Genomic DNA, 25,003 nt, shown 5'->3' on the forward strand with positions numbered 1-25,003 from the left:
TTGCCATCAGGGTTGACTGAAGAAAATGTCCCTCCTTGAGCAGGGGCCTGAGCTATCTGCAGTTTATCATAAGAATGAGAAATGTATTTTCTCATGCTGTATTTTCAGGCTCCACACACTCTCCTTGCTGAAATTAGACCAGTGGTTTAGCAAGCCCATTGCTCCTGCTCTTTTGGACTTGTAGTTTACAAGTCTTTGTTAAATAACACAAAAAGTATTTTCTACTATTTGTAAACATACCCAAAACCTAGTATGCATGTACTCTAGGTCCAGTCAGCAGGTATCTTCTGTGCCCAATTAGGACTTCCTTACCCTAATTTCTAAGTCCATTTCAACAAGGTCCCAAGCCCTATCATCTAAGAGAGGAAGGACCAAATCTGGGACTTGCTTTTAGGTTTTTTAAAATGCCAAACGCACTGCTTTGGCTACCCCATCTACTACAGGCAGTCCCCAGGTTAAGAACAAGTTACAATTTTTTTTAAAGCCGTTCTTAAGTCAGATTTGTATGTTAACGCAGAACTTTAAGTAGATTTTAAGATTGGTCAGCTAGGAGCAGAGGTGAGCAGCAGCAAAGAACCAACTGTCCCTTCCTCTAAGGTACAGCTTGCACAATCACACTGGTCTTAATGTGACCAGGTATCATTCCTGAATCTGCTGCAGGAGCATAGGTGTTCTATGCCACTGGAAATACTCCCTCAGTGAAATCAATTAAGCCGTATCTGCGTTCTTAAGTACGAGTCATACTTAAGTCAGTCTGCCTGTATTTTCTGATTATAGGGAAGCAATTTGCTTCAGCCCTACATCAATTTGTGTGCATTACTCACTGTTTTAATTTTGAAGCTGATACAGCCTTAGAGATGATAAATAAGAAAAGAGTCCCTTATTTAGCAGGTGTTGGTGCATCTCAAATGCACTGGAACAAGCATTCCTATTGTTTAATATGGCAGAACTAGGGAAGCAACCGTCCTCATTGGCAGCCAATCAAGAAAAGTAGGGTCTAGATGAATAGTCCTTTCAAAGTGTGTGGGGCTGGGAGTCCAAACAGCAGCTATAACTTGACACAGGCATGTTTTGGCACCTGGAAGCCTTCATCAGGAGTATGAAACAGACCTGTGTTGTCATAGCTTTGTGGTGGTCATTGTGAGCTCTTATTTAATAAAACAGACTGGAAAACCCCAACCCCACCACAGCTGGTTGTGAAGACAAACATTTCAGATGTTTTAAACATACATACTGTAGTATCTCTCATTAAAAGTGGGCAAATGGACTTATACAGAGCTCTTGCCTTTCAGTCTGAGGTTCATATATCAGGTTACTTACTGAATTCTGCTTCACCCCTTTTTCTTATATACAAAAGTTATAACACTCTTGTTACTTTGAATTCATACAATTTTTTTTTTTCCAAGAATGGCTGCAAATATCTATGGACTAACTTTTGTATTAAAGTTGCATCATTGTACAAGGTAAAGTTCATATACACACAAAAAGGATGACTTAGAAAAACTCATTTTCTACACCAAGGTAATTATCTATAGACACTAGGATGATGCATGCCTAATTGCTTTATGTACATATTCTAAAATGATGCCCAAATTTAGGCACTGATAAAAAAATTGGCACCAAGTTCTATTCTAGAATTGGCCACAGTTTACAGAATAGCATTTGGTGTTTGGACCTATGTTCCTTCTAAGCTCAGCACATGAGCAGTTGTTCATACATTCTAGGAGAGTCGCACATAGATTTTACATGGTTGCTCACAAATATTTGTAAATCTGGAACACTTGGCTTCTAGAACGTGTTGCTCACATGAGGAAAAAAAAATAAAAATTGCATAGCCCTAGTGTAAATTCATGCCTAAATTCCTTACATATATGCCCGTGCCTTTTTTTCAGACACACAAGTAAAATTTTAATTAGTGCTGATGAGCCAATTAGTGCAGATTAATTGGGTGCAATTCTCAATTTGATTGCACACAAATTAGGTACACACTTTTCCGATGGGCAATTTTTGAGTATGACATAGAATATAAGTGTTAGCATGCAACTATTCTAGAATTCTAGTGTAAATCTGCATTTACAAGCTTAAATGTAGGAAATTAGGTACAGATGCTATTCTATAACCAAACATGTAACTACCCAACATGCCCTTGATCTGTCCATTCACTTCCCCCTGAAGTTGCACAATTTTGCTTTGTAATTCTCCACTCCAATCTTAAAGTTTTCTTCAAAATCAGCTGAGTAACAGCCAATGCTAAATGGAACAAAAACAGCTCACGGTTAAAAAAAAAAAAAAAAGAATAAATTTTGCAATATCCTTTTGCAAACATTTAACTGCACTTCTGAGATGCAGCTAACCAAGTTTATTTATTCAAAAAAATTTATCAGACGCCTATATCTAGGCATTACAATAATAACATGCACAGAATATAACAAACAAGACTTTAACAAACATCTTGGGTTACAGCCAGAAGTGTCCCTCATTGAGCATGGGGCTGAGCTGTCTGAGTTTTATCAAAGAATAATATAAAGACCAGCTGAATAGTCTTCCAAAGTGTGTGGGTGTGGGAGTACAAACCAGCAGCTATGACTTGACACACGGATGTTTTGGCACTTAGAAGCCTTCATCAAGAGTGTGAAACACACCTGTGTGTGTCATAGCGTTTGTGGTATAAGCAAGTGTAATTTGCACATAATACTGGGACTGTGAAACAGTACATGCACTTTTGCCAATTTTTAACATAGCTTAGTCCATAAGCTCCTTGGAGACTTCAGCTTTCCAAAGGTTTATTATGCAAGAACAGGCACAGAGTAATCATAAAATTAACTGTCTTAAAGACAGCATCTTTATTTTAAAAAGATGAAGATTCATAGCAGCATTTACCTACAGTTAAATGTATCAAAGTTATATAATAAACATTTTTAAAAGGCTTTATTCATACTCCTTTCCATTATTTTGACCACTGCACTTATTCATCCCCCTGACCCCCCCCCCCCCAAACATACCCAAGCATAGCACTCCCTTTGGGCTGATAAGTTTAAGCCTTTTCCATTTCTGTTTTAAAAACAGCCAGTATCAAGCATCACCCTCCATAGCAGCATTCTGAGCACTTCCGTGTCCTGTAGGTGGCTGGTGTACTTGATTAATACATAGTGACGTTCAATTATTTAAAAAAAAAACAAAAAAAAAAACCATACACACAAGGATTTTTCAAGTTAAGGATTCCTCTGTCGTGAGAAAAGAGCACTTTGTAGAGTTCAAAAGCTTATATAAAAAATGTTTTGCAGCATTTCAGAATTCTTAACAGGCACTTAAAACTGTCTTTCATTTGCACAAGTCTATACTGGCAGACTGGATCACATGGAATTAGTGTGCAACACAGGGTTCTGCTTCTTGCTACTCTGTGGTGGAGTGAGTACACCTGTGGGCACTGGAGAAGTCCGATTTTGCTCAGTCATTACGACCAGCTTTGCTTGAGCCTTGTCCTACAAGAAACCAAGTCATTAAACATTAAAAATAAAAATCTTACATTAAAATTCAGACAAATTATTTTTGACAAGCCTTGAAAACTATGCATATAACTTCCTGTAGTGATCCTGACAAGTTCAAAAGCAAGTTATATTTTATTAAGTCTAAAAACGCTTTCAGACCTTGTATTTATTTATTTTTTTTAATATGCATCTTATTACACGGAGGACAAACACATTCCATTAAATGTCTAGCTTAAAGGCTGGATAAAAGGCAAAACAGAGACCTGCTCTTAGAATTGCTACATTTAACATTTGCCGGCACAAGAGCAAGTACCACTTAACATACTACAGTTAACACAAGAATGTGCATAAAGTCACAGCAGGACTAATAGCATACCAGTAAGTCCAAACCATTTATGTGGGGCTGGATGTTGTGCATATCTTCAGGAGCGATCCCTCGGAAATATTTTAACTTTGAGCTTCCCACTTCCCTTATGGTCATGGCAAATGGAACCATCCACCGTACACACTCCTCCATCTCATTCCATTCATAACCTATAGGGAGTACAGTTAAGCAGCTATTAGCATGTTGGGTTGCACATCCTGCAGGTCCCACAGTTCCAAACCCAGGAGTGAACTTGCCTGAAACTTTCTGTACTAGCTCTGCTGAAGAGAAGTGGTAGAGAGCTGAAGCAGCAAGAATCCCATACGTGAACTCCAAGCAACCAATATCCAATACACACAGATCCAGAAGCTAAAAACACCAAGCAGAAAGATGTGAACTTCAACTCATTCTAGTGAATGACCATGCCTATAAAGTTGGTAGCCAGTGCATGCTGCTTACCTCTGCTATTTGTACAAAAGCTTGCTGGGGGTACTGTGGCAGTAGCACCTCATAAAGGTCATTTAGATAAGCAACTTGCATGTAGATGTTAAGCCAGGACACAATTGTCAGAGGACTTAAACTCCAGTTGAGGCCCTAAGGATAAGTTAGCAGGATATACATCAACAACAACATAAACTGAAGCCCTACTTCTTCACTGCCACTATATATTCCCTCTGCAGGGTTCCTGCAAAGCAAAACAGCACATCTATCGCTTGCTAATAGCGGTGCCTTTGGAAGAGCATGGCCTGTATTAAAAGCAAATCCTGAGAGGGAGGGTGATTTGGAGTAATCTACAGGTTGCATTATGCACAACAGTGGATCTACTATGGGTTGTAACCCACCTCCCCCCCAAAAAAAAAAACAAAAAACCTCAAACAAACACACACACACACAAACAACCTGGAATTCTACAGGGCCAAGAATACTTTAGCCCATTAGATGGCTTACACTCTAGCCCTTAGGACCTCATTCACTACACTTTTACCCTCAAACACAGAATGAAAGCAAAAGCTTCAACTCAAAAATCAAATTTTATAAAAGACACGTAGTTTTTACTAATCACGTGTGTGCTTAAAATTACAGAATTCTAGCACTTTTCCTGGTTAAGTTTACACTTATGCATTTTGGGCTATATTGTATAAACGGCACTTAGGCGTGCCTACATTGTAGGTACTGCCATGTGCTGCTTATAGAATCATGCTTAGCTGTGCTTAAGCAGACTTAGACTTGGCCTAATTTACTAGCACCCGACTTACTGCCCCACTACAGAATCAGGGTTCCTTCCAACTATTCCGTAAGCACCTGAAAACTAGGCTTTTCACAAAAATGTAATGCTCTCCTCTCCCCTGTTCTCAACCCCCAAACCCATTATGTTATTCCTTCCTATATTAAGCTCTTGTAAACCGTGCCGAACTCTATAATTATGGAGAGGATGTGCGGTATATAAACTTAAGGTTTAGTTTAGACTTGGATGCCTATTATACCTAAATCTACACCTATTCTCTACCTCTAACCACACCTACTTTTCAGGTAACATAGAATGACGGCAGAAAAGGGCTGTAGCCCATCAAGTCTGCCCACGCTAATGACCCACCCCCAGATTTCACCTGGCTAGAGATCCCACATACATATCCCATTTCTTTTTAAAATCGAGCACGCTGCTGGCGTTAATCACCTGCAATGGAAGTTCATTCCAATGATCGACCACCCTTTCAGTGAAGAAATACTTCCTGGCGTCGTCGTGAAATTGCCCGCCTTTGATTTTCAGTGGGTGACCTCTTGTGGTCGAAGGTCCTTTAAGAAAGAAGATATCGTCTTCCACCTCGATGCAGCCCGTGATATATTTAAAAGTCTATCACGGGCTGCATCGAGGTGGAAGACGATATCTTCTTTCTTAAAGGACCTTCGACCACAAGAGGTCACCCGCTGAAAATCAAAGGCGGGCAATTTCATGGCTACGCCAGGAAGTATTTCTTCACCGAAAGGATGGTCGATCATTGGAATGAACTTCTATCGCAGGTGATTAACGCCAGCAGCGTGCTCGATTTTAAAAAGAAATGGGATATGTATGTGGGATCTCTAGCCGGGTGAAGTCTGGGGGTGGTCGTTAAGCATCAGAGGGCGCCTGGACTTAGACATTACTAGGTGGAATTTGTTTTAATTTGTTTTGTTTTTTTTCTCGATTAACTTCAATGGCATGGTCAATTACCACACTGTCTAAACTAATCAAGACTGAGTTGCACACAGATTTTAAAGTTAGGTGCCATTTATATATTCTCACCCTTTAAGTTGGATGCTTAAGCACTATTCTGTAATGGCAAGACGTGGGCAAAGTTCTGCAAGTTACAAGTATCCTTGCTGCATTTATACAGCAACGGTTCTGCCACATCTATGGCTGGTTTTAAACAGCAAGTACGTATATTCAGGGCACACCAATGGCTGTTATGCAAGTATTCTATCATCCAGGTGCCCAGATATTATAGAATAGATATTGCCACACATTATCCAAGGTGCCTAGATGGAGGCACACTAATAGTGTACACTAAGGAAGCAATGTGTGCCATGAATTAAGGTACTTTTAATGTTGGTGCCATTGTTTCCTGCAAAAAAGGTTGACACGTTTATACAGTAGTTAAAGAAAAAGTATTGGGGGTGAGATCAAAGTACCTTCATGATGATCAATTCCATACTGAGAATTTCATCCTCTTTACACGCTCCATCTGTAACATATGCAAACTGGTGCAACTTTGGTGGATAGATTTCCTAAAATGTCAAGATTAGACAAAAAAAGCTGTTAAATATTTAACTAGGTTTGAGATGGACGAGAGAGCGCGAGCGAGACTACAGCATAAGCATAACCCAGCACAAGCACACAAATATAAGTGGTATACCTCAAGCTTAGCAGCAATAAACAAAGCTGAAATTCCAATCAGCTGCAAACGGGTTTTTACTATATTCTGCTGAGTGGCCATGAACCTGTCAAAGAAATCCTGTGCCAGGTACAACGTCTCTCTATGAAGTTTGTAGACATCAGAGACCTGAAAAATTAAAATGCCACTTCAGAGATGCATAATACACATTGTTTTAAGACCTCTCTGCATATAGTTTTTGTACAGTATCTCCGATATAAAATACAAGGTAAGTAACCCAAGCACACAAGACAGCATAAAAGTAACATAACATAGTAGATGACGGCAGATAAAGACCCGAATGGTCCATCCAGTCTGCACAACCTGATCCAATTTAAATTTTTTCTTCTTAGCTATTTCTGGGCAAGAATCCAAAGCTCTACCCGGTACTGTGCTTGGGTTCCAACTGCCGAAATCTCCCGTCAAAACCTACTCCAGCCCATCTACACCCTTCCAGCCATTGAAGCCCTCGCCAGCCCATCCTCCCCCAAACGGCCATATAAGATTGACTTCACAGTTTGAGCTCAATACTCAGCCACTCAAACAGTTCAGCATTAGGAATTATTCCATTCTATGGACTGCAATGAGTGTATAAAACAGGTAGCAATGAAAGTACAATTTTCTCTGAAAAGGGCTGGGAGAAAAGGCAGCTTTCATCCGATAACATTGTGCTATGCGACGCTTCACACCCACTTGTTCAAGATGTTTAATTACAACTGATAATGCAACAGTTGTAGGTGGAGCTTATGCAAAATTGTGTGTTGAAGTTACATGCAGTGTTTTTACTCTTAATATACAAATTTAATCATTTGCATGCATGTAGTATCCTAGTGCCAAAATATAAACTTACTTAAGGCTATGAAGCCACCTTGTATATAATTTTTAGAGTTTTTTTAGACGTTTTTTACCCGACCCTCAGTGGCACCACTCAGGACTCAAACTTCTCATTGTCCTGAGCTTTATGTGTCTTTATAAGAGAATATCTTTATAAGAAAAGAATAAATAGAAATATAAATAGCTGAAAGCTCTATGAAAAAATAAATAATAAATGACCCGATGACGAGCAGACACATAAAGCTCAGGACAATGAGAAGTTTGAGTCCTGAGTGGTGCCACTGAGGGTCGGGTAAAAAACGTCTAAAAAAACTCTAAAAATTATATACAAGGTGGCTTCATAGCCTTAAGTAAGTTTATATTTTGGCTATACTAGTAGATTGAATATTGTGGCACCTTGATGAAGATTTCAATAGTAGTGCGTTGATTAAATTTATTGAAGAAATGGCACATGAAGAATCAGAATTTATTGGATACACAGAAGAACAGTTTCAAAGTATTTTATCTAGACCTGCTCTTCTAGACGATATAGATGAATCCTCCACCCAATCCTCTTGGGGAGAACTAGAACAGATGCATAAGAGACTGATTAGGACAGAGTTACATGGTAGTACCATGGTTCAATATCTGAAAAAGTCAATGATACCACGTGGGCTCCGAATATTGAAGGAACCGAAATTACCTACCTCAGATAGATCCTTCATGGATAAATGGACAGCGATACTAAATCGCTGTTCCAGAGACCTAATGATTCTTCTAGTAGAGACCACTTCGGACATCGAGTTGGAACTCCGAGCTAAGACTGTGTCTATGGAAACACAGATGAGAGATAAAATTGAAAAAGATGACTTTCTAAAAAAACCGGGATGAATTAGAAGAAGAGATGACACAATTCTGTGATTCCATAAAACAAACTAAAATAAAGAAATGGAAGAGGGACGAAAGAGACTACCATATGGGTAGAGTTTACACCTGGAACAAGAAGACAATGAGCGGACCGGTTAAAAAGAAAGTGGCTTTCAACACTTCATCAGAGGAATCGGATGTCACCAGTGGAGAATCAACTGACACATCATCCTCCACTAAAACCTCGGGGGAAGGAACACAAGGTCAGAGGGATACACGCTCGAGAGGAAGAACGAGAGGAGCTAGAGGGGCAGAATAAAAACACAACCCGATGGGAAAAAGTAGAATCTATGGTAATAAACATATCTCAGAGACAGTTAACAAAGCCTCAACAAGAGATATTTGAACTTGGACTCAACTATGTGATTTCTCAACGCCCGGATTTTTTTCAGCTGAAGATTTTCTTTTTTAGGTTCCTTAGAAAACTACAATTGCGTTTGTTTTTTCAGAATACGGAGAACAGTGAATTGATAGATAAAGATGACATTTCCATCTGTAAAAGAGAATCGAAATGGTCCCCTCCAGGCTCGATGGACGCGGCGTTAGCCACGTTTAGAGATTTGGTTCTTCAGGGTATCTCTCATCATGAAATAACTATGAAGAACAATAGGATACCATACAATCTAGCACATGAACATTATTTAGCCTTGATGCAGTTAAGACCTACAAGACTGTATGATACTGAGAGCTGACAAAGGGGGAGCTACCATTGTACTAGATAAGGCTTATTACTTAGAGGAAGCCAGTAGACAACTGTCGGATACAACAGCTTATTCTCCCCTTTGCGAAGATCCATTAAAACGCTTGATGAAAGAAGTTTTTGATGCAGTGACTCATTATGAGGAGGGTATCCTTACTAAAAAAGAATACCAGTTTTTGATAGAAAAATACCCTAAAACCCCGATTATTTACTTTGTCCCAAAGATACATAAGAGCCAAACTAATCCACCGGGCAGACCTATTGTTAACACACGGGGGTCTCTTTTAGAACCCCTTTCTAAATTTGTAGACTTCTTTTTAAGGAAGGAAGTGATTAAGATCTCCTCGTATATAAAAGACTCCTCTCATTTTCTTAGGATTTTAACCCAAACTACACAAATTGAGTTAACAACTTTTCTAGTAACCCTAGACGTGGTCTCTTTATATACCAAAATTCCCCAACAAGGAGCGTTGGAAATAGTGAAAGAGGTTCTAACTAAAAGAAAGCGGGACCAACGTATCACTACGGATTTTCTAATGAGACTAGCTCAGTGGGTTATTGAGCAAAATTATTTTGAATTTAGAGGAGTTTACTACCAACAGATTTAGGGGGTGGCTATGGGGGCCACTCTGGCTCCGTCAGTGGCCACCCTCTATGTGAATAAGTTTGAGGAGAAGGAGATATATCCTTCCAATTTCTTTAAAAATATTTTGGTTTGGAAAAGGTTTTTAGACTATATCTTTTTTCTCTGGAAGGGTACAGAACAGGAACTTTTAGAGTTTCTTACATGGATTAACACTAGAGACTTTCATCTTCAGTTCACTCCTACTTACAACAAGAAAACACTGGATTTTTTAGACATGCGTCTTACTAAAGAAAATGCTCAGCTGACTACAAAACTTTTTAGGAAATCTACAGCCCGAAATTCATTGTTGCACTTTTCGAGTTACCACCCCTACCATCTCAAATTCAACCTTCCAGTTAGTCAGTTCCTTAGAATTAGGAGAGTCTCTTCAGAATTAGAGAATTTAAAAAAGCGGCTAATGATTTGCAGGAAAGGTTCAAAGTTAGAGGTTACCCAACGAAATCTATTCGTCGTGCATATTTACGAGCCAAATATGCTAATAGAGAATTATTACTAACAGAACAAGGTCACGCTGAAGTAGAAGATAGACTCATTTGTGTGCTTCCGTATTCCGAAGCAGCTAAGGCTCCGATACATCAGATAAAACGATACTGGAAAATATTACAACTTCAGTGTTTTTGCAGAGTTTCCAATGTTTGCTTTTAGAAAAGGCAAATCAATAGGTCAGATTTTAATTCAACAAAAATTAGGCTTTAGGTATGAAACCACAGTGGGCAATCATAGTAAATGTGGGAGCTGTCATTGGTGCAAAAGCACCATAGAGGGCAGTACTTGGACAGACCCTCAAACTAAGAAAACCATTACGGCATTTACAGATACAACTTGCCGGACGGAAAATGTAGTTTATATTTTGATTTGCCCTTGTAATCTTGTTTATGTTGGACGTACATCTCGTCCCATTCATGTGCGATTAAATGAACATAAATCAAGGATAAAAACTAAAACGTTGCAAGCTCCGATAGTGGAACACTGCATAAATCATCAACATGATTCTAGCCAGTTAAAATGGAGGGTACTTGATCACTACAAGGAAAAAGAGGGGGAGGGGGTGGTTAATGTGGAAGAAAGACTCAACTATAAAGAACAACGTTGGATTTACACATTAAACACAGTTACCCCTTATGGGTTGAACACAGAGCTTGAATGGCTGTCTCTAATCTGATTTAGTTTGATCTAGTAAGAAGAACAGAGTAGTGGGAGGAGTTAGAAAAAGGAAAATGATAAATAAGGTATAAGGTACAGTAGTGTGAGCCCCGATACGTCAGATTACAGATTGGAGCTCCGATGATATTTAAACTAAAGAACGCGGTCGGCCCTGCTGTAAAGTATTGACTGTTATAACGGAGGTAGATGGCTAAGGGTGAGTAGTAATTGGGAAGCCTTTAGGTCAAGTAAGAGCTATTTTCTTAAAGTATATTATTGAAACACGATTGAGAATGTAAGAAATAGACTGGTTTACACTTTGTTACATTGAAATAGGTTTAAATTTATGGTTTTGTTGGTGATTTATAGGGATTGAGCCTTGAGAAAGCAAGCGAGGAGAAACATGTCGGCTTTGACATCCCTTACTAGTGCTGACATCTCTGATCAAGAAGACTTAGCCATATTTTAAGCTAAGTATTTATCTTTATAAGAGAATATCTTTATAAGAAAAGAATAAATAGAAATAGCTGAAAGCTCTATGAAAAAATAAATAATAAATGACCCGATGACGAGCAGACACAAAGCTCAGGACAATGAGAAGTTTGAGTCCTGAGTGGTGCCACTGAGGGTCGGGTAAAAAACGTCTAAAAAAACTCTAAAAATTATATACAAGGTGGCTTCATAGCCTTAAGTAAGTTTATATTTTGGCTATACTAGTAGATTGAATATTGTGGCACCTTGATGAAGATTTCAATAGTAGTGCGTTGATTAAATGTAGTATCCTAGTGGGCACATTTGACACTAATTCTCCAAAGTGTTTTCTCAACCATAACTTTTGCTAAATAAATAACCTAGATATCAAAAGCTCTCGCCTCAGATTTGATACTCCATGCCATCAGCTTGGATTTTTCCTAATGTATAGTTAATAAATGAACTTCCAGGAGTAGATATTAAAAAAATCTGAAAGTAATGGGACAGGTAATTGAGGCCAGCAGCGTGCCAGATTTTAAGAAAAGATGGGATTGGCATCTGGGATCTCTTCATGGAGGTAGTTAGGGGGTGGGCCATTAGTGTGGGCAGACTAGATGGGCCGTGGCCCTTTTCTGCCATCATGTTTTATGTTTCTAACTTATAGATCTCCAGCAAAATGCCAACAAGCTATTGCACTCCTCATGCACATACTGCTCCACACCACTGTACTGTGGAACATTCTTATTTATGCCATGCCAAGGAAAACCAACCTCCATTAACCAGTCTAGAAGAATGGCCCTCATTTTTGGCTGCAGGAGAGGGTGCCGCTGCATGAAGTGTTTGTCCCTCAGGTAGGTCTGTTCTTTATTTAGCATGTTTTTCCACACCTCATCTTTGCTGGCCCAACTGAAAAATTTAAGAATTAAGTTTAAGAATTACTACAGCACTATTACCTCTCTCCTCTTGCCACCCAATGTGTGCTTTACTTTAACAAAACCAGCTCTGGCATATCCTGGCTTATTTGCATTTTGATGCAAGGTGGAGGCTTTAAAACATTGGAAAACAACTCCCAGCAGCTTAGTTACATCGGAGGACTACGCCGTTATGTAGTTGTACCAGCATTGTCACCTGCACTGAAAACAGAATATGCTACCTATCGTGCAACTAAAACAGGAAATAGAAAGTAAAAAGAAACCAAACTTATTTCCTTTGAGCAAATCAGATCTCTTTGGTATCCATGATTAGTCCTCATTTAACATTTAAGAGTACTTGAACCCCACCCCCACACACTTCTAAGGCTCTTTGCTGATGGTTAGCGACATCTAGTAGCAACCTTAGTAAATTTTGCCTGCATCTTGCATTACTATATTTGCTAATGCAAAATGGTTCCTCCAAATATTAGCCGAGTAGATGAAATAAGAATCTGTGAAAGGCCTAAGCAGACAACCGCTCAGAACTAGCACATCATCAGGTTAGCAGGCACTCCAGAGACTGGAAAGAAAGAATTGCATTACTGCTGTCTATTCTCTTTAGGGGGGGGGGGGGGAGAATATCTACACAACATGCTTACCCCAAAACAGGTAATGGAGATGCTCTTGTAGGAATAAATCTATGTGGCACAAAGAGAGAAAAACCAACACTGCTGGCTTCATCCTCATCTTTATCAGGTGTGGGCATTAACCTGTGTGGGCTTCTACAGATGTCTTCACTGCTCCAAGCCGCCTAGCAAAAATAAAGTCAATCATTAAAGTCACATGTTAAAGGATGCAGGTCAAACTAGTCTAAATGAGGGGGAGGGGGGAAGAAAGAAAGAAAGAGGTTTAGAGACTCAATGAGATTCCATGTTTAAAATAAGACACTACAAAGTCCTGCAGCACAACCAATTGTTGGCAATGAGAAGCAAAGCCAAGCGTAATACCAAGAGATAATTTCTCCTCTGTGTAAAACTTGGGAAAGTTATTTATACAGATGTGGTTTGGGTAAAACAGAACATGCTTCAATAGTTTCCAGGGATTGACAGAGCACTTTATGGCAACTGTTGATTTGCTCCAAGATGGAATCACCTGGTCTTTGCTACTGGGTAACGTTATTTCAGCCTGAAGGATGAATTGTATAAACAGATCAAAGATGGAGGTTTCAAGATAGGTAACACAGCAGAGTCAAGTTATACATATATTGTAAACACAGGAAGGAAGGAAGAAAGAAAGAAAAGAAAAAAAAAAAAAAAGACAGCTACCATGCAAGTTTGATCTTGGATTCTTGACTGATAAACTCCTGCTGCTGGCTCCTCCGGGCTTCCAGGTCAACTGGAATTAAGGCTGGCATCCAGCCCTATGAGCCTTCATTCTAAATGAAGTCGCCCTCTATTTTATATCCCTTCCCAAAACGAGAGTCCATGAGTAAAGACCATACAGTACTATTCCTCCCAGATCTAGCCACAAGGTATCAAAAGTAGTGCAATAGCTACTCTTCCTCCTCTCAGGAGCTGAGAACTGACTGTGGAGCCATAGCTAGCCACTAGAATGAAAAACTGGAGCCAGGAATCAAACCCAGGTGGCTAGGCACCGAGCCACTGGCAAGTCCTGCATGGTTTTATTTTCTTGGGGCTGTTCCCCCCTCCCATCATGTTTATCAGCTCTCTGAAAGTTGGTCAAATGCTATGGCTGGCAGGCACACAGTTGTAATAAAAAAATTTCCCATAGTCTAAACCGCGTTCCCGTTGTTGGGGGGGGGGGGGACCCCCATTATAGAAGAAACAGCTTTTTTCCCTCTTTTTTTTTTGAGAAAAACTAGTTTCCTCCCCCCCCCAATGGGAGCGCCAACAGTTCTATGTAAAGAGGGGGATTCCCCCTCCACACCCTGCCTGGGAGCACTTTAAAATAGTGTTTTAATTCACTGCGCTGACGACTTGCACGCGATTGACTCGTCACCGGGAAATGCTCCTGCAATGTCTGACCCTCGTTGCTGCTGAACATACAAGAAAAAAAATTTACTAGACTTGCTGCTGTGTTATTCACCTAGTTTTGAAATCATTTTTTCAAAATGAACAGTGAAATATAGGCATTGTTTGTAGCCCCAAAGTAATTTGCTCTCCTGTTCTCAACCTCAGTTGTTGTTACTCTGAATGAGTGCATCTAATAGCTGAATATAAAGTTCTAGAATGCTGTATTAAAAATTTAATCATTGCACTTTCTACCAAATCTATTCTCGGCACTCATTTTGTTTGCTATGCTGAATCAAACCCCATATCTAATAGTTACTCTATGCAGCAGAATATTTCTACATTGTTAGGCGTTCCAGCTGTGCTTGGAAATCAACACACTTCCCAACATTTTAAAAAGGTCTTGTGTAGCAATGGCTTAAATAGTATTTGTTTCAAGGATTAGGGAATTGTTTTCATCATTTAACTAGATAGCTATATTCGTTTCATGTTATTTATTCAAATAACCAACTGTACTAGGGCTCTGCTATACACACCCCAAAATCCTGGCATGGGTTAAGTTGGATAAACTATTCAAACAATAAACCTAGCAAGGAAATATCTATAGACAAGATGCCCTGTATAGCTAAAATGGCACCGTATAGCAGGGCCCTATATTCCTGAAGGGCCTTGCTACTGGGATAAGCACAGAAAATCTTACTCCTTAATATATATAAATCCTTAATATATATTAAGGAGTAAGATTTTTAACGAGGCAAGCTTTTGTAGTTTTTCCTACAGAGTCCAAGTGCCTTACCCCAGCATTCTGTATGTACATGGAGTGGGTAGCTACCTAAAGGTGAATGCAGTGGCTCGAGGACCAAAGGAACTGGGTTCAGTTCCCACTTCAGCTCCTTGCAAGGCAGACTTAGTGCTGTGTTCCAAAAATTGCCAGGAAACAGATTAAGTGTTCCAGTGTTTTAAGTCATGCAGTGGAACTGGTGTAGAGTGATATTCAACTCTGACCACCTTGGAGGCAGATAGTGCTGCCCGATTCAAATCGATTCACCGATTCATTTTGGGTGAATCGATTCAAGACCACCCCCCAAAAAAACCAAACCAAACAAAACAAACAAGCAAAAACCACCGGCCTCCCAATTCACTGTCTGACCCTCCCCCCTCGCCCTCAAAAGCGAGATTGACAGCGCTGTCTCGTGCTGGCCAGCGCTGCCGCTCCTGTTTTAAAGGGCGAGGGTCAGTCGAGGGTAGGGTCAGTGCTGCAGTGCGGTTTCCCCCTTTGCTTCCCGCGCCTCCCTTTACCTGATTGCAGCAGAGAGCAGCCTGCAGAAAGGATCACAGGTACTTTAGCGATCCTTGCAGGTTGCCATAGACCTCTGGAGCTGTCGACCCTCTGTTGCGATCCTGCCTCTGATGTCAGGAGGGGCAGGACCGCGGCAGAGGGACAACAGCTCTGGAGGACTATGACAACCTGTAAGGATCACTAACATACCCATGATCCTTTCTGCAGGCTGCTCTCTGCGAACAGAAAGGGAGAGAAGTTGGACACAAGGGATGGTGTGGATGGGGGATAGAGATACTGGATAGGAGAGTAGTTGGGAACAGAAAGGGAGAGAAGGTGGACCCTGGGGTGGTGGGGAAGAAGGGAGAGATGCTAGATGAAAGGGTAGTTAAGAAAAAGTGGATCTGTGGAGGGAGACGAAAAAAAGGAAAGATGCCAGACCTCTGGAGGAGGGAAGGGAAACGGAAGGGGAGGACAGAGATGGCAGATGGATGGTTAGCACGGAGAAAGAAGGAGACCCTGGCAAGCAAGTTCTCAGAAGACAACCAGACCCTGGGACCAACAAGATTTGAATATTGACCAGACAACAAAAGGTAGAAAAAAATATTTTTCTGTTTTGTGATTACAATGTCAGATTTGAAAAGTGTATCCTGCCAGAGCTGGTGTTAGACCGCAAACGTGAGCTAGGATTTAAGAGGAAAAGTCTTTTGTTTATACCACAGCGCCAGTGTGGTTAGGAGAAGGCAAAGTGGATGAAGAGGCTATAAAATAAACCCACCAGAATGTTTTATAAAAACACCCAATTGAGCAGGAAAATCAAATCGAAAAAAAATTGATTCAATAGGCTGAATCAAATTGAAAAATTTTTTTTCCTGAATTGGCAGCACTAGTGGCAGATAACATGGTCATGCAGCGATTTGAGTTATTGCAGTGTTTTTTTCAAGATTGCGGGTTTTTTTGGATATTGTGCCAAGCAGCAGGAATTTTATAATACATACCACAAGTAACCATTTTGGCTTGATTTTTTGAAATTTGGTGCCATCTACTGGGTTACCTTTACACCCCTGAGGAAAGCCAATTTGGCCAAAACATGGACCGTGTTAGGGTCCAGTATATATTTTATTATAAAGGACTTTCTATGCCCGTCACGTTTTATTCATAAAAATGTGTACTTTTAACTTGAATTTGTTGATATTTAAATAAACTAGTTGTCCTTCTAATGGTTTGACCTGTGTTCCTTCTCCACTCCTTTTTTGCTCTTACAGTTCACACATGGGGTTGTGATTTTTTCCTTTGTATTGTACGATACATGCTTTATGTCCAGCATTTACTACAGTATGTCACTGTTTAACTAAACTACACTTCAGAAGCCATATACGCTCCTCATGTCTGTCTTCACTTTCCCATCTATTGGCTAGTCTAAGTTCCTCAGAGAAGAAACAGTTGTGTCTGTACACCTTGTAGCACCATGGGACCCTTTCAATAAAGCTTAGAAGAAGCCCCCATGTTTGATGATAAATCCTGCCATATTATAAAAGGAAAAAAGCAGAACAGATTAGTCTGGTGGTTTTTATCATCTGCAGTCCGGTCTGTTTCTTTGTAATATGTAACACCAAAAGCCTGTGGATAATATAGTATTAACAAAAAGGGCAAATTCTGAGGCCTGGAAACGAAAAAAGGTTTCAGAATATGCATACTAAGTTCTGTTTCTCAGAAGTACACAGGATGTATTTCACAAGAAATGAGACGTTGGTGATTCTGTTAAAGTTGCTATTTAGTGACCATAGGCTACTCATTAAGTGGACTTGTTTGAGAAGGGATGGGAGGCAGCAAGGAGGGGGGGGGGAAGTCATTGATGGGTACTTCCTTGGATCTGTCACCCTACTTAATCCATTCTTCATTGTGTAGTTAGGCCAGGATCATAACCTACATACTGTAACTAACCCTTAAAGTCATCATAACCTACATAACTATAACCCTTAAAAAGCCAAACACTTCACTAGAGTCTCTTTCAAGCACCAGTCTAAGCAGAGGCTGAAACAAGCCAAAGGAAGTCTTACAAGCTGAACGTGTCCATGCAATGGTTTTTATTCCTTAACCCCCCAGATTCTTTATAAGGAGCTCGAAATTGCACTACATATTTGGGCATGTGACCAATTTGTGTGTAATTTGAAAAAAAGCCAATTAGTGTCAATTGGGAGTTACTGGTGTTAACTGGCAGAAATTTGTATTAGCAAGATGCACGCACCATCTTATATAAGCACGCTATGTGAAAAAGGGCATGGGCAGATCAGAGGTGTCCACTAAAAATCCGCACAGTATTACAGAATGGGTGGGGGGAGGGAATCCATGCCTAACTTATACATGAGGATTTACACCAGGTTTCAGTTGGGCACAATTTTCTATAAAATGGCACCCAACTTGAGTACTATTTTATAGAATAGCTCTGAGCACATTTTTTTCGTCACCATTTACTGAACCTAGTCTATAATGCTTTAACTAAGTCCCAGAAAGACTGAGCCACCTGTTGATTGCTGCACACCCTGCACGGCAATGTCCCGCAAACAATCTCAAGTTGCGGCACACTAAAGGTAGTGGCCGAAGCTTGAGGCACCTGGAAGTGCGTGTATGTCACCATGACGATGTCCATTCAAGCACGAAGGCCCTGAGACGCCAGTGGAGGGGGGTGGGGGCAGCAGGGAAGAGAGATGGAGAGGTACCGGTTGATTGCCTACAGGACATGCCTCTCGTGGGGCAGTTAGCCAGCACCTCTCCTACTCCAGTGTGCTGTGGCACACCTGAAATCTCAGGAGGCACATTAGTGTGCTGTGGCACAGTTTACTAAACACTGATATAAGGAGATCCAACTTGCATTCCGGGTTGCCAGAGATGCTAAGAGCAGTGTTCACAGCTCATGCGGGAGGGGGAGGGTATAAGAGAGAAAACTATGGAGGAAAACTGCTAGTTTAAATTATGCTTGCCCTAAATACTATATGCCCAACTAGCTTGACTCATGCAAAGCCGTGTGATTGAGGGGCACACACCCTCACTTCCTTCCTTTCCCAGAGGAGATTACTACTACTACTCACTCATATAGCGCTGAAAGGCGTACAAAGCGTCGACATTTTATGATTTTGCCTTAAAACATACAAGGGGTGTTAGTTTAGTAATTTATCCGAGTATGAAAGAAAGTAGCATGCGTGTTGAAAACAATCTATGCTTGTGATATGTCTCAAGGTTACTCGCATACAGTTGCGACTCAGTGCGCATCTAACATGCCAAGAGAAAGGATGTCAGGAGAGTCCTCGTTCAAACACAGAAAAAAATGCTAGATTTGGAGCATCAGTCAGTGATAAAGTTTCTCACAAAAGGGAAAAAGCCAAAGGAGATTCATGAATGCATGACTACAGTTTTTGCGAGTCTGTTCCATCATCCTACAAAGTAAAATTCTGGAGCAAGCAATTTAAGTGGGGGTAGAGTGTCCACTGAAGATGACCCCGACACTTGACAACCTGTGGAAGCAGCTTCCACGAAAATGTGCAAGAAAGTCAAGGATTTAATTTTGTCAGACAGATGAATTAAGGTATCCCGAATAGCTAAAGAAATGGGCATCTCAGCAGGTAGTTTAGAAAATAATTCATGAAAAGTTGGGCATGTCCAAGGTTGGTGTATGATGGCATTAGTATTCTTGGAAGCTATGTCAGAAAGCCACGAGGCTCCAGGGCTCTCAGAACTTGGAGATGCTCCATAAAGACCAAGTGAATTTTTTTCTTCATTATCTGATGACTGGAAATGAGACTTGGATCTATCAAAGAGGAAGTCCAAAATAGTGTCAATGCAGTGGAAGCACAAAGTTATCCCCCCACCTGAAAAAAGTTCAAGACAGAAAAATCTGCAGGCAGTCATGGCAACTGCCTTCAGGGGTGAAGAAGGACTTTTGCTTCTGCAGTTCATACCACACAAGACAACCATAACCGAGGAGAGAGCTACGCCAACACAATGATCACTTTGCGGGAGTCAATCAAGGAGAAAAGATGAAGAAACTCAAAGCAGACTTGCTGCTTCTTCACAACAATGAGCCAGTGCACATGTCACGACAATCACAGGCTGCCATCCGAGAATGTGGATTTTAGCAGCTAAACCAACTATCCTAGAGTCCCGACCTAGCTCCCTTCCAATTATTTCCTGTTCTGAATTTTGAAGAAATCTCTCCTTGGACAGTGGTTTTCAAGCGATTAAGATTATCAGGGAAGCTGTGACGTCCTGGCTCGAAGCTCAAACAGAAAAATTATTTTCAAAGGGGTTTAAAGTCATTGCTGGAAAAGTGGATGAAGTGTATGGAGCTATCACGGAACTACAAGCAGTCCCCGGGGTTAAGAATGTCCAACTTACAGACTTGTATTTACAAACTGCGACCCTCCTTCTCCCTTCTGTCCCTCCGTTTTGCGTCCCAAATCGTGCTTTTCCTCCTGCAGGCATTTGCCTCCTCTGGCCGGCTCCCTCCTCCCAGATGCACTTCTTTTCACAAAGCCAAGTGCAGTGGCTCCTGCGCACAGGCTGACCCTAGAAGCCTTCCCTCCAATGTCCGAGGGAAGGCTTCTGGGTCGGCTGTGCACAGCAGCTGCTGCTGCTCTTGACTTTGTGAAAAGAAGTGCTGCTGGGAGGAGGGAGCTGGCCAGAGAAGGTAAATACCTGCAGGAGAAGGCATGAATTTAGGATGCAAAACAGAGTGTCGCATTTGGACACAGAAGGGAGGGAGCACAAACTTTGGACAAAGGATGTAAGGAAGAATGGAGGCGTGAGAGAAATAGTTGGATACAGTGGCGGGAGAGGGTGCGAGGTACAGATGCATGGGAAGAGCAAAAATGTATATCTTTTCTATTTAAAAACTAACAGTCCTTTATTTTGAGGACTGTACAGGATCTGAATTATATACAATTTCAACTAAGGTTTTTGGTTTTTTTTTTTAAACAGAACATCGTTCTTAACCCAGGGGATTGCCTGTACAGTAGAGTCTCGGTTAACTCACACAACCGGCAAAAAAAATTGCTGGTGGGAGAAAAAAAGAAGTTACCACACAGCACCTGTGGCAGAAGTCCTGAGCTGCAAACCCCCACCCCACCCTCCCTCAAGCCCCGAAGAACTACAAGCGGTAGCGTCCCGAGTCGCGACCACCACCATCCCGCTCAACCTGAAACACCAAGCGAAGCAGCGTGCTGGAGCCGCAAATCCTCCCTCCATCCTTTAAACGCTATGAACCCCCCCTCCCTCCTGTCCTGAAGCACCAAATGCGGCAACAGTCCTTGAGCTGGCAAAGCCCTCTAGCCACGAAAGTGGCAGAAGCAGGAAGTGGTCCTGAGCCACAATCAGAGGAAAGGCCCTGCCGGGTTGGTCTTGAGGTTTCCTCTCTGCGCTTTGGGTAAGGGAGGGAGAGAGAGGGAGAGAGTTCACGGCTCAGGACCGCTGCCTGCTTCTGCACTTTCGGGCTTGAGGGAGGGGGCTTTGTGGCTCAGGACTGCTACCGCACTGGGTGCTTTGGAGTGGGAAAGGGGGGGGGAAGAGATTGTTGAGATAAGGTTTATAACACACTCTTAATTAACTAGAAATGACCAGTATCAAGTATCCACCAATCCCTGTGGGTGCCGGATAAAATTCTACTGTATATTGGAAAATAACAAAAAAAAATGTATTTTCTATTAAGATAAATTATTGAACGCTCCTCGTACTATCCTGAAGTGGATATAGTTTAACTGTTTTGGGGGATATTTTTTTTCCAAAGAAAACTCTTGCCCACATCAGTCCTGTATCCCTCATGTAACAAACTATGCTTGCCTGAATGTTACTTTGCAATAATTTCAAAATGGCAAGCAAAAAGATGTTACACACTTGGACTGTGTTCATTTATTTCCGATTCTTAATTCTAACTTGAGATGCCCTCGTATCACTTTTTTTACAGGCATTTTTGTAGTTCACCATCTGTCCTACCAACCAACACCTTCCTAGACATCTATGTACAGTGGTGCTGCCCCTACCTAGCAGACTAGTGGAAAGTTGAGCTACACACCAGGCCTTGGCCTATACAAGAGGGCTTAAGAACTGCAGATTTAACCAATGAAAAGCCCTAGGTTGGCATCAAATAAGCATTAGTTAGAGGGCTGCACCACAGCTTCCATCACGCCTATTGTTAAAGGCACATGGAATAGGTAGTCAGTTGCAGTGCAGTATCAAAAAAATTAAAAAACTGCTTTTGGATTTAAATGTACTATTAAATGGCATCATTTGTGTCTTCTCTGCCTTTGATATGGCAAGAGTGGATTTGCTCGTACATTCCAAAAATACTAGGACTAGAGGACATGCGATAAAGCTACTTAGTAGTAGATTTAAAACAAACTAGAAAAAAATATTTCTTTACATGTGTAATTCAACTCTGGAATTCGTTGCCAGAGAATGTGGTGAAATCAGTTAGCTTAACAGGGTTTAAAAAAGGTTTGGATAATTTCCTACATGAGAGGTCCATAGGCTACTGTTGAGATGGCTTGGTGAAATCCCATTGCTTATTCCTAGGGCAAGTAGCATAGAATCTGTTTTGTTACCTGGGATCTAGCTAGGTGCTTGGGACCCGAGTTGGCCATTGATGAATGGGATGAGTAGGGGAGGGGTCTTTTATATGCATTTGACAATAATTGTTAGAATGTCAAGTGATTTGTACGAATTATCTGATTGAATTTTGTACACTTGTTGCAAAAGTTAACTGAATAAAGAATTAAAAAAAAAAAAAAAAGAAACAGGATACTGGGCTTGATGGACCTTCAGTCTGTCCCAGTATGGCAATTCTTATTTGCCGATCAGATTCCTACCACCTGCAATGTCCTTCCATCATGTGCCCAGTTGCTCAACCATCTTACTGTTACTGCAACAGATTCATCCATCGTTGCTGGTATCAAGGAGCATTTCTGCTTAAATGCGGGAAGGGGAAAAACGAGGACCTCAACGGATCTTGCGGATCTAAACCCGCACAGTCATTAAAAAGTCAGAGGTCTGTGCCACCTGTATGTTAGTTTCTGGGCCTCCGACAGGCCTCGGTGACAATTTAGCGCTGACGGATCCGTCCCAGCATAGGGAGGGGACTAGTATTAGGATCCGTCAGCGCTACAATGTCACCGAGGTCTGTCAGAGACCGATTTACTGGGGCTGCAAGAAACCAGTTTAAAAACGATTTGTTTGAGCCGCTCCAGCACTAGTCTCTGGCTCTGAAGAACCTCGGTGACATTTTAGCGCTGACGGATCCTAATACTTTCCCCTCCTATGCTGAGACGGATCGTCAGCACTAAATTGTCACCGAGGTCTGTCAGAGCCAGAAACTAACTAGCAAGGTGGCACAGACCTCAGATTTTTAAGGACGTGTGGGTTTAGATCCGCGAGGTCCGTCAGGTCTGCGTTTTACCCCTTCCCCTTAATAGGCATTTATTTTCCTGTTCATTCACTACTACACTATGTTGGTTTCTCATCTACACCCATTTCTGAGACAATATCCACCTATCCCAGATGTAAAACCACAAGCAACCAAATCTTTGTAATAAAACTAGATCATAATGGAAAGTTCTATTTATAAATAAAAAGATTTAAATATAAAATTATAAATGTTCAAGGTTAATGCAGATGGAGACGGAGCCCGTGGGGACAAACTTTATCCCCATGTCATTCTATAGGTTTCCCCCTCCCCCCTGTTATCATGGGCAGTAAGACAACCCCAAGCAGTTACCTCAGTCAAGCTTGTAAGAAATTTTATCCCAAAGAACACAGGGCAGTGCAGGGCAGATCTAGTTATTATCTGAGCTGAACAGGTACAGAAAATTTTATGACATTTCTAATATGACACTGAAAATTTTCATGTATTTGTTATCATCAAGTATTTTATATTTTAAAAGTGTACTTGTTTCCACAGGTAAAGGAGGCAGCTGAAATACTTTATATCCAGTATCTCAAAGTTAAATTAATAGGCACAATACAAAGCCAGAAATCAATAACATTTGAAGCAAAAATGTCAATTTAACAAATTTAAGTGACAAAGTGGAAAGCATGAGCAATCACATACGGCTGACAAACTTCTAGGCCAAGCCTCAATTACCTGGTTTTCGTATTGCTGCTGCCTCTTTGTGTTTTCTATCTCGGCCTAGCTCCTCATCTGGATCTTGCAAGAAACTAAAACAAGAGGCCATACTTCAGAGAACGTTTAAGGAAGAAGAAACATTTCTAAAAATTATTTTGATTGGGTGCTTTGTAAGAACTTACAATAGCAACATCTGCTTTTCTCTTTCTGGAACGCATTGTGAAATCTGTGGTGGCTTCATCCTTTGTGGCTTTTCCTTCGACAGAATCGCTATAAAAGAAAAATAACAGACAGGCTCAGGGTGCCAAGAAGGTGATAAGTACTTTTTGGGAGGGGTGCGAGTACATTGGGTGGTGTCTTATACAAAGTGACAAACGTTGGCCTACTACACAAGCTAGGACACGAGCTGCTTAAAATGCAGCGCTGGAATGGGGGGAGGGAAAAAAAAAAAAAAAAAAAAAAAAAAAAAAGAGTGTACCAACCTCTCTCTGGGCATGGCGGGTCGCCCACTGCTTTTCAACGCAGGAACTTCAATCCTACAGAAGAAAAATTAAATATCATGAAGTTCCCCCCCTAGATGAAAGAAATCAGCACTTTTATCTTGGAAAAGGAGAGTCAAAGGCGTCCCCTCAGCGCCTCTTCCCATACAGCGGCCTGCCCGCCCTGCAACGCGGGCAACAGGAACCAGGGCCCCGTGGAATCCCTACCCGGCGACATCCCCACCTCCACCGGACCTGGGGGGGGGGAGGGGGCTGCCCGGTCAATTGTGGCTCAAAAATACTCACCAAGACGCCAAGTTGCAGCTCAAGGAGTCGAAGATTGGCCGCAGAGGAGGAGGGAAGGAGAGGGGAGGAGGGAAGCCCTTGTTTCTAGGCGCGCTTTCCGCCCGGCTTAAAAAAGAAACTATAACGATTAAGCAAGTGGCACGCTTTGCGCTGGCTTCTATGCCACCGGCACCTCAGGGGAACTGCACGCGGGAGGGGCTGCCACAGTCTCCTTTCGACAAGCCAAGAAACCCCCCTCCAGCCGGCACATAGGACACACACGATTTGGCGAGGCATCCAGAGGGCTCGATCCCCCCACGGATTTGTGCACGTATATGACACGAAAGGCGGTATACTCGGGTGCTCGGTCCAGTTTGCTCCAGGTCTGCACGCGGCAAGACCTATCCGGCGGCGCCAGCTGCTGCTACTGCACGCGGGCACTTCACGC

General features: G+C 41.5%; 1 protein-coding gene across 1 annotated transcript; it reads right to left on the reverse strand.

Annotated features, from left to right (window-relative positions):
- Positions 1-2,808: 2,808 nt before the first annotated feature.
- Positions 2,809-24,981, reverse strand: CCNE1 (cyclin E1). The gene is made up of 12 exons (XM_033942191.1): positions 24,577-24,981; positions 24,274-24,327; positions 23,975-24,061; positions 23,810-23,883; positions 13,032-13,183; positions 12,232-12,367; positions 6,744-6,890; positions 6,520-6,615; positions 4,312-4,446; positions 4,110-4,221; positions 3,865-4,022; positions 2,809-3,482 (listed from the first exon to the last, which is right to left on the reverse strand). The coding sequence occupies exons 5-12, from the start codon at positions 13,136-13,138 to the stop codon at positions 3,354-3,356; spliced, it is 1,020 nt and encodes a 339-aa protein (XP_033798082.1). The 5' UTR covers positions 13,139-13,183; positions 23,810-23,883; positions 23,975-24,061; positions 24,274-24,327; positions 24,577-24,981; the 3' UTR covers positions 2,809-3,353.
- Positions 24,982-25,003: the final 22 nt, after the last annotated feature.

This window comes from Geotrypetes seraphini, chromosome 4 (assembly GCF_902459505.1).
Source record: "Geotrypetes seraphini chromosome 4, aGeoSer1.1, whole genome shotgun sequence".
In the NCBI taxonomy this organism is placed as follows: domain Eukaryota; kingdom Metazoa; phylum Chordata; class Amphibia; order Gymnophiona; family Dermophiidae; genus Geotrypetes; species Geotrypetes seraphini.